Source organism: Ziziphus jujuba, chromosome 6 (genome assembly GCF_031755915.1).
Source record: "Ziziphus jujuba cultivar Dongzao chromosome 6, ASM3175591v1".
Classification (NCBI taxonomy): domain Eukaryota; kingdom Viridiplantae; phylum Streptophyta; class Magnoliopsida; order Rosales; family Rhamnaceae; genus Ziziphus; species Ziziphus jujuba.
In genome coordinates, this window is record NC_083384.1 from 30,759,156 (window position 1) to 30,769,115 (window position 9,960).

A 9,960-nucleotide genomic window follows, 5' to 3' on the forward strand; every position below is an offset into this window, starting at 1 on the left:
CCGGTATTCCATGAGCGAATTAATGTTTTGAAACTCTATTTTTCCTTTTACACTTGTCAGGTTTTTGGAAAAAAATTATTTTCTTGTACTACAAGTTACCCTCCCTTTGGTGATGTACAATTGTAGTTGTCTGTCGTCTACATTATTTCTTTTACTGTGAATGAGGTTGACCCAATTGTATGTTCTTCACATCCATATACACACCTCTAGTAGGATTCAAGCCATGCTTTCCTTACTTTTATATTAGAAAATCATTGTAATTATGATAAAAAAAAAAAAAAACTTTTGTTATTCATTTTCCCATTTATTTTTTGGTTAAATATTTATTTTCCCACTGCTGATAAGTAATATATGAAGGTCTCCAAAGTTTGAAACCATTTTCTAATGCATCAAGGTCATGCTGGTAATCGTTTACAAAAACCACCGTACATTGTAATTAATTAATTATTTGTTACGTAATATTTAGTAGTTTCAAGTGTTGGGTTATTGCGGAAGGTGCTTGGATGAAGATGGAGAGTTGGTTATTTTATGATTTATTGAAGGAGACCAATTTTAGTAAAGGCTAGATTTCTATGAAAGGAAGAAAGAGATCAAGAGGTGTTGGAAATAGATTGAGGAGAAATGCTTTAAATAGTTAAGCTTTGCTAACTCAGTTTATAGGCCTTTCGGCTTATTTTTACTACTCTAAAAGAACCTAATTTACAGCCACACAATTTACTTAATGGTTAACATAACTCAACTAGCTAGCATAAGCTAGTATATTCTAGAACCTACGGTCAGCTTCATGAGGAATCCAGCACTTAATAATTTCCTAGAAGTTTCTAAATTACATATTATTTATTTTGAATATCAAGTATTTAGTTTCAAGCACGTTTTATTGTATGAATCTGTAATAACTATGAATGTTCATTAATATGTGATTAATAATTTTCTTGTTAGCACGTTTTATCTACCATGGGATTATCCATTTTGGGTGTTGGATAGTAATAGCATCCTCTGTTTCCTTTGGTTTCCTTTTTTTTCTTTTTTTTTTTTTTTTTTTTTTTTTTTTTTTCTCCTCATCTCTCTCTATTTAAGGGGTGAAGACAAACTTTCCAACCAAAAAAAAAAAAAACAAAAAAACAAAAAAAAAAAAAAAGAGAGAAAAATGGTCAATTAGATCTTTGTTCTTTTTGGGAGATAGAGGCAGAGTATCATATACTAACACGGAGTGCCCTCAAGAAGTAGAAAATTAAGGAAGTTGATGAAGATACTCTGACCATTTCCCAAGGGCCATATCTATGGACCAAATTTTGATGTTAAAAAAAATAAACAAATAAAATAAGCTCTTAGGAAATGGACCAACTCTACATGTAAGCTAGCTAACACAAGAGAGAATCACAGATATCCATATAAATTAACTATAACTAAAGCTTTGTTGGAGCCCAGACTACTAAGGAAACAAAGTAAACCAGTACTGAATCAGGTTATGTATAAACATGAAACACAGATAAGATTTTAGTTAAAAAAATTTTCAGTGCTGCTTATTTTGTACCATTAGGAACAAAAAGTCGTGGAACGAATACAGCTCAATTTTTTAAGCTTGAGAACTGCACCATTACCATTGCTATGGAGGAAATACTTAAAAACTTTTTTTTTACACATAAGAATAACTTACAAATTTTACAATCCATTTTCCTCAAAAACCAAAAACATTCCTTGCTTTCACAATCATTTACAGAACCAGTTAAAGTGAAGTACGTCAACATATATAGTGCGTATAGTGTATATAACTATTTTTTAAACCCTGCTAGAACATGTGAATATACTTGCCCAAAAGTACAAAATAGAAAAAACTCATGTTCTGGCTAGGCGTTGTTAAAATGGACCTGAAGCTAAGATTAACAAAATCTGTATATGTTAAAATAGTCAGTAAGATCTCTGTTTCTTACGGGGAGATTGATCGAGGCAGAGTATGTGCCCTCAAGAAGTAGAAAGGAAGTTGATTATAGACTAACTCAGTTCTCCTTAAGGCAGAGAAGAAAAAGTAGCATAAAACTCAACTTTCGTCTTACCTCATCATTCTCCTGAGATTTCAAGTATTGTTAAGTTTAGGTCCATTAGGAGTCAAACAGAATATTAGTCAGACAACTAGTTTTTGATGCATATTAAAATTTATTATTACCTTAAAAAAAAAAAATAAAAAATTAAGCTCTTCAGAAATGGGCCAAGCTATGTAAGCTAGCTAACACAAGGGATAATAGCTTGCACAAGGGATAATTTTCTGTAGCTCTTCTCAATATATGGCCGGTGTGAAGTTTAATCCTCAAACTCTATTTGTAATGCTGCTGTGCTGCTGTGATATGCTACTGAGGTCTGGTGCAGAATCCGGTTTGAAGCTTCTAATGGTCAAAACGGTGCACTTCATTAATCTGGAAATAAAGAGTGGAAAAATGGTTATTTTACTCTTATTTTAATAACTAACAGAATGGCTACGTGTTCTAATGTCATTGGTGCAGTAGTTAAGTTGAACTACATCGTTTTGAAGAAGCATTCATTATAAATAGTTATCTTCTTCACCAAAAAGCTAAGGGTGGAAAAAACCAATTTCTGGAAGTTGCAGACAGTGGGAAAATTCCTAAAAATTGAGCTTTTCTTCTGAGTGTTCTTTATTGTTGGGTTTTGTGGTTCTTGGTGAGAGTTATGAGTGAACAAAGTGAAGAATAAGAAGAAAAGAGGTGTAACTGGGAATTGGGTTCAAGAATGTGCATCTGTGTGGATTCATTATTGTAGTTTCAATCTGTAAACAGCAGTTTATCAATAAATCTTGGCCGAACCTCAATAAATCTTGTTGCTGTTTGTGTTAGTTAGTTTTTCTTAGTTTCGTTCTCTGATTTTCCAACAGCCGGATACTCCAAAACAGATCAAGTAATGGACTAGAGAAACTGAATTAAAAGTTATGATCGAAGTCAAACAATTCAAATCATATTAACTTACTGATCAAGATTCAAACTAGATCATAGATATGATTTTTCAGGGTGTTGATGATCTGCATTTTTGTCTCAAGACCTTTCTCTTGGGATGATTTCTGTTTAATTGGTAAAAAAGGAAAGCTAATGAAATGTTGAATATGCTGAGGCTGGAGATTGTTGCTTAAATGTCCTCATCGTTATAGCATGTTTCCCAGGCAAATTTTGAAGAATCTGAGGCCTTTTTGAAGATCTTGTAATAATGAACTTGGCGTTTATTAAGGGGCCTGTTATCTAACGCATTCTTTCCTTGGGAAACTGAGAACTTCTAGATATAAAAGAAACAAGAAGGAAAACAAGGAATAACAAAATCCCACAATCTGAAAGATTAAGGGAAGTTTAAAAGCCTATAGGATAGGGCCACTCACTCCATATTCAGTGTCATGCTTTAGATTTGAATCTCTGTCAAGCATTAGTTAAAACCTGTAAAAACTATATATAGAAAAACACTTGGTGGATTCATACATAATAATAATTAAAGACAGCGACATAGCTTCCAGATGAGAGACCCATATCAACCAACTACAACAAAAGCTTTGTTGGAGCCCATTACTAATAAAATGCAACATAGCAATCTATTACTAAATCAGGTAATATATAGACATGAATCACAGATAAGATTATAGTTTTTCCTACTTCTGCTTATTTGGTACTATTAGTAACAAAAGTTGTAGAACAAATACAGCTTAACTTCCCCAGAAATGACCATAAGCACCGCACCTCGCTATTGCTATGGAAAAAAAATACTTTAACTTTTTATTTGGCACATAAGAAAAACTTGAAAATGAAGCCACAAAACTTGCTTACCAAATATTAGAATCCATTTGCTTCAAAAACCAAAAACATTCCATGCTTTCACAACCATTAAAAAAACCAGTCAAAGTGAAATGAGTCAAGATATAAAGTGTCCCCCACCATATTTTACAAAGAAAAGGTCTTTTGTGCGACTGACAGATGATTCTTCGGAAGAGGAACAGAGAACCTTTCCAAGATACAAGACCATTCATCTGAAGCTAAGGATTGTCTGCATAGGTCACACAGTACCTTCCTAGCCAGAAAAGAAAAATTGACATGCCAGATTGTGGTTAAACAAAATGAACAATATAATATATGCATGAAAAATCCATTAAAATACTTATTGTAACAATTACATTCTTTTTTTTATTTTTTTCCCCCCTCTGCGTGTAACATGTGTGCACGTTGTAAACAGAGTTTTTTAACTTCTACAAATTAAGTTGCAAAGAAAATAAATCATTTTAAACTGGTTTACCTAAAGCAATCACAGAATATGCTTCGTTGTCTTTGAATTAGCATTGGGATTTTCTTCCTCATTCATCAGAGCTAACAACTTTAGATTAACTGGTTTCATGATCATATTCCATCGCTAAAGCATCTCTCTTAGCTGCATCGTGGAATTGTTGTATTCTTTGGTTTGTGAGCATCCAATTGTTCTGCAACTTGCAAACAGTGACATACTTAAACCTTCAGTCTCTTAGATTTAATGGTAGGATAACCTTCAGTCTCTTAGATTTAACGGTAGGATGCCATTCAACATCTTCTTCACCATGAAAGCCACAATATTCATCAAAGTAGCTCTTATTTTTTCTTTTAGCTTCACTTCCACTTGATTCACAATATTCATCATAGTGTCTTATATTTCCACTTTTAGTTTCTGCATCAAACCTCTCTGTATCTGCCATATATACAAACCGAATACCAAACTTCTTAATCTGGCCATACTCACTTCCCAAGTTTTTGACATATCTCAATGCTCTGCAATCATAGTAGCAAGGCAAGACATGGAAAGAAGCCTCAGTTCTACAAGTAGATGGCCAATTTAGTCCAACCATTTTTTCTGATCTTTGCAAAGCGAGTTTTGCAACGTACCACATGAGCAGGTGATCTGAACTAACCTTCCTCTCCAGAAGAGCCCTAGAATCATGATATTCATGCAGATGATCATCATCCATGGTTCTGAAATTGAGTTTGCAATCGATACAAAGAGATATATTAGGGTCAGTTTTATTTTGATCAAGAACAATGCAGAAAGCCAAACCCAAGAAGTTGGCATTATTCCAATTTGGGCAAAGCATAATTTTGATTGAAGTCCCACAAGTTTGATAGTTAAACCACTTTGGAATTTCATCTCCTGGATATCGAAAATCATGAGAATTTGGGCCCTGCATCATGAATATGAGAAATTAATCAACTTGCGGAAAAATTATAAACATCTCATATCCTGTTAAACAGAAAAGGAAGGTAAATGGACATACAGTCATCCCAAACTTCATACGGAACAGAATTTTAAGTACGGCACGATCGACGAGTATGCTGTTGCGTGTATTCTGATCCAATTTTTCACAACCATAAAAGTCAATATGTCCACAGAAAAAATTAAAGTTAATGATTTTCATATTGTGTAATAGTGGAGCCCTCCAAGTCGATATTTTCTCCAGTGTCTTGCAGTAATTTGCAGACAGACTAAAGCATAATGATGGAAGCTCTGATAAAGATTTCAAGCTTTCACAACAGTATAGCCCCAAGTGGAGCAGAGTAGATGGAAGGGGAGGCAATTTTTCAAGTTTTGAACAGAAGGCGAGGCTTAACATCTCAAGAGATTTCAAATTACAAATGCTGGTTGGAAGACTTTTAAGTCTGGTGCAATAACTCATATCTAATTGAACAAGACCTGGGAGATACCCAATTGATGGGTCCGCTTCTTCTATTGCTGTCCCACTCAAAATTAAACATGTTAAATTCACTTGGAACTTTTGAGGAATGTGGGCCTGAAATGTGAGACTCGGCTGACAAATGTTTTTCAAAAGATTTTTAATGCCTCCATGCAGAATAAAATCCAAGTAACCTGTGCTCCTTGATGTATCTTTCAAATTTTTAAGTTTGGTGCAACCATTCAAATTTAGATAAGCAAGCTTGTCAAGATTTTGAATTGGTGAAAGAACCTCAACCAAGCTTGTACAGCCTTCAAGATTTAATCTTTCCAGATTCGGACTCCGTGACAAATCTGGTAGTTGAGTGAGAAACTTGGAATAACTCAGATCAATCCTTCTTAACATTGGGAGAGACTGTATAAAGGAGGGAGAAAAGGGATTACATTTACTTTGTATGCATGTACTTATCATCTAATACAATATAATTAAATTAAGCATACCTGAACTTTATAATTCCAAAGGTTTTCAAGATGGCTGCCACGAAGTGCAAGTTCAACAAGATTCTCTGGATTAAATTTTGATGGCAATGATTTCGAAGGATATAAATCCCACCGAAAATATCTTAGCTTATTAGAAAGATAAGAATCAAGACCATTAGGAATGGACACCTTAAACCCATAGCCACCAATATTGTCACAATAAACTTTGAGAATTCGTAGGTTGCACATATTTGAGAAGGCTGAATGGCACACTCTTACATTTTGTGTGATTTCAGACATGTTGAATGATATAACTTCAATTGCAGCAGTGCCCTGCATTTTAAAACGAACAATAATATTATAGAAAAGGATACAAATGGAAATTTGTTAAGAACGTGGTACAGACACCCAATATGTTTGGTGAAAATGGTTGCGTTTCATGTTTTTTCGATAAGAAGAATTAATAATGCATTTCTACTTACCGTTTTATTTTCCAGTACGTAGCAAGCATCCTTGGCATCACACAACCTGCAACGATTACCAGGTTGTTCATCTTCATCACGAGCAATTTGCCGACCCATTTGACGTATCAAATCATTCATCAATAGCTCATTGTCCTTAAGAACTTCACTATTTTCAATTAAAGACTTATCAAGTAGACCAGTAATATCTATTTTCACATAAGGATTATCAACTAATATGCTTTCTGCATAATCTCTAGCAAAAGATGAATCAAAGATGCAAGCAATGTCTAGAAATGTATCCTTCATCCCTTTATCATCTAGTTGCTCATAACTGATTCTCAACACATCTTGAATATCTGGGTTTGAAAATCTTTTCCCTTTTTATCACTTCTGATATCATTTTTTGATCATCAATTGCCGGAGGATCAGACTTAAAAGCATGCAAACAGAAGAGGTGAAAAGATTCAAAGGAATTTAACCTCTGAACCTTGTAAATATCATCGGATACTCCCTTAAGCACTTGTCTATTTCTAGATGTAACAATGATTCTGCTTCCAGGAGCAAGTTGGTGATTTTCTCGAACTAAAGCATCTAATAGGATAGAACTATCCACATCATCTAGAACAATGAGCACCTTTTTACGTCGAAGCCTGTGAAGAATAAAAGATGATGCTCCAACTAGGGTATCCATCCTTAAAATATCTTCATCATCTAGTAAATTAGATAGAAGTTTCCTTCTCAAATGATCTAATCCATGTCTTGCCTGTTGTTCTCTGACATTCGGAAGAAAGCAGCAACCTTCGAACTCATCAGATAGTCTTTCAAATACAATGGTAGCAAGGGTGGTTTTACCGATTCCCCCCATTCCCCAAATACCTATAATGCGAACATCTTTTGGGCCAATGGATAATCGTGATTCAACTTCCTTAATATTTTTTTCAATTCCAAAAAGCAACTTCTTTGAATGCTCAAATGATGATCGATATTTAGGCAATTCTTTTAAAATATCTTCAACAACTTTTTGAACTAACTTACACTCAGGCCTACAAAAATAAATAAATAAACAAATAATGTTCGACAAATAGTATATAAAAAGACAAAACTAAAATAAAAGGACATTGAAGCAATTTTAACACTATTGTATGTTTGTTTTGGTTGTTACCGGCCCGTTTAAAAATGAAAGTAGAGTTATTAATTTAGTCACTGATTAATTTTCATTGTTATTATTATATCATTATTTTATCAAAATGGAATTTATCAATTTATCGATCCTTTGTCAATCATTTAAAAATTCTACCAAAAAATAACTTTTGTTTCCTTTTTTTTTTTTTTCCTGCAGGTAAAATAATGAAACACTTAGACATAAGCAAAATATGAGCTCTTCAAACAGTATCCAAAGTGCTAGCTGCCGATATATTAAGTAAATTTAGAAATATATTAATAACCGTTAGTAATAAATTACCAGTAATTCTTTGAATCCCACCCACGTAGATTAGAAACTTCTGTTAAAGCAGCCCTCCATTGGTGCACCTTCTCTATTCTGTCTCTGAAACGTTCTTCAAGTTTATTAAATGCAATTCCATAACTCCCATTCTGCTTTTGTACAACCGATGGATCTATGCCATAAAAGACTGGCATAACAGTCTGCCCATTGTTTTTCTTGCATTCAAGTATATGCACCAGTTCATTCAAACACCATGTGGAGGAAGCATCATAGTTTTCTGAAAAAACGACTACCGAAATCTTGGATTCCTCGATAGCTTTGCGAAGTGCCGGAGAAATTTCATCGCCTCGCTCAATTTCATAATCATCCATGAAAGTAAAGATAACCTTTGCATCACAAAGGTTGTTAGTAAATCCACGGGTGTCCTCACCTCTGAAATTCAGAAACACGTCGAATTGTTTGCAAAGGCGGTTTGCCGAAGAAAAAGAAGTAGAAGCCATGTTCACAACATAACCTGCAAATCCACCAGTAAAAGACTAATTAATCGGTGAAAATTAAATTAAAGTTTTCCTATTTAGTTAGCTTTTGAATATATAACATACGGTCAGAAATTTCAGACAAGAAACTCTCTCCTCAGTGAAGAAGGTAAAGAAAGATGATCAAAATAAGATAGCACTGTAATACTTTGTTCAAAGAAAAATATAATCTATTAAACACTCTTCTCCTTGGTTAATTGAAAAAAAAAAAAAAAAAAAAGTTGGAAATTAAGCTTTGTAGACCAACTACTTTACGCGCGTGTTGACTCGGTCACGCGGTTGTGATTACAATAGACAGAAGAGGAGCCCACCGTTGCGAGAATCCTTCATCGTGTGCTTCCAAATAATTTCCCGGAAACGGGAGGCCTCGAAAAGCAAATCCATTAAAGTATTTTTTACAATATTTTCTAGTTAACAAAATTAATTATATATTTCGTTTCTTTAATGAACTTATTGTTTCATATTTTATTAAAAAAAAAATGAAAAAAAAAAAAAAGTCTGGGTGACTCATTTAATCCCCTGATTTTTTTTTTTTTTTGATTCAGTTTTACTTTCCTCTCACCTAATCATTTCATAAGATTTTTTTAAACTTTAGTTAATTAAGTCATTTTGATGTTAGATTGTACTTAATCTACCATGGGGTTATCAATTTGAGGCGTTTGGAGGGTTACGGCATCTTTTTGTTTCTTGTTGCACGGCTTTCCATGTTAACACGTAAAACCGAGAAATTTGTTGGTTGTTTCCTGCAAATTTACACGTACTTTCTTTGGTTTGGCTTTTGTGCAAAAAAATGCTACACTCACAAATCACAACTGCGTCAACGAGTCTTTCATCCCGAAAAACAGTCAGCATAAAGTTTAGGACTCTACTAATTTATTTACGCTTTTTGAAATGATGATAATTAAAGAATATTACACTCGTATTTTTTTTATATATAAAATCTATTACAAATCATTAATTAATTACAAACCAGGAACAATTGGCTCAGTAACTACTAATTAATTAAGTAATATAAAACTCTGCATAAACATAGTGTAACATGTTACACATTGTCACACAAAAACAAAGAAACCATATAGCTTGTCTTATCAGCCAGATTAGCTTAAAGAGCAGATAATATGTTTTAAGTCGAGCATATATTATTGCCAAAAAAATAAAAAAAAGTCAAGCATAAATAAGTATTTGACGGTCCAGTGGACCTCAATATATATCATAAATTAAATTCTTAAGCAGGTTATATAAAACATGCATCACAGGTAAGATGTAAAAGATTTCAGTGCTGCTTATTGAGACCATTAGTAAAAGATTATAAAGACTTTACAATACACATATTATATTATTTGCACGCCCCCCCACCCCC

General features: G+C 33.6%; 2 protein-coding genes across 6 annotated transcripts; both read right to left on the minus strand.

Annotated features, from left to right (window-relative positions):
- Positions 1 to 2,851: 2,851 nt before the first annotated feature.
- Positions 2,852 to 8,789, minus strand: LOC125418998 (disease resistance protein LAZ5-like). 5 transcript variants are annotated; one of them, XM_060817808.1, is made up of 8 exons: positions 8,667 to 8,789; positions 8,083 to 8,578; positions 6,639 to 7,663; positions 6,178 to 6,489; positions 5,282 to 6,091; positions 4,523 to 5,188; positions 4,279 to 4,490; positions 2,852 to 4,056 (listed from the first exon to the last, which is right to left on the minus strand). In XM_060817808.1, the coding sequence occupies exons 3-7, from the start codon at positions 6,924 to 6,926 to the stop codon at positions 4,485 to 4,487; spliced, it is 2,082 nt and encodes a 693-aa protein (XP_060673791.1). In that variant the 5' UTR covers positions 6,927 to 7,663; positions 8,083 to 8,578; positions 8,667 to 8,789; the 3' UTR covers positions 2,852 to 4,056; positions 4,279 to 4,484. The 5 variants fall into 5 exon arrangements, with proteins under 5 accessions (XP_060673791.1, XP_060673790.1, XP_060673788.1 ...); XM_060817807.1 differs by having other exon boundaries at positions 2,854 to 4,052; positions 4,279 to 5,188; XM_060817805.1 differs by having other exon boundaries at positions 2,854 to 4,056; positions 4,279 to 5,188.
- Positions 6,946 to 8,564, minus strand: LOC132804081 (disease resistance protein Roq1-like). Its single transcript, XM_060817988.1, has 2 exons — positions 8,083 to 8,564; positions 6,946 to 7,663 (listed from the first exon to the last, which is right to left on the minus strand). The coding sequence occupies exons 1-2, from the start codon at positions 8,562 to 8,564 to the stop codon at positions 6,946 to 6,948; spliced, it is 1,200 nt and encodes a 399-aa protein (XP_060673971.1).
- Positions 8,790 to 9,960: the final 1,171 nt, after the last annotated feature.

Bases quoted from the DNA above. Each gene is read 5' to 3' on its own strand.
- LOC125418998 (XM_060817807.1), bottom strand. From the start codon at position 6,926: ATGAAGGATACATTTCTAGACATTGCTTGCATCTTTGATTCATCTTTT. The intron at 6,490-6,638 runs GTAAGTAGAAAT...TTTAAAATGCAG, and splicing joins ACGTACTGGAAAATAAAACG to GGCACTGCTGCAATTGAAGT. The intron at 6,092-6,177 runs GTATGCTTAATT...TCCTTTATACAG, and splicing joins TTTGGAATTATAAAGTTCAG to TCTCTCCCAATGTTAAGAAG.
- LOC132804081 (XM_060817988.1), bottom strand. From the start codon at position 8,564: ATGGCTTCTACTTCTTTTTCTTCGGCAAACCGCCTTTGCAAACAATTC. The intron at 7,664-8,082 runs GTAATTTATTAC...TTATTTTTGTAG, and splicing joins TGGGATTCAAAGAATTACTG to GCCTGAGTGTAAGTTAGTTC.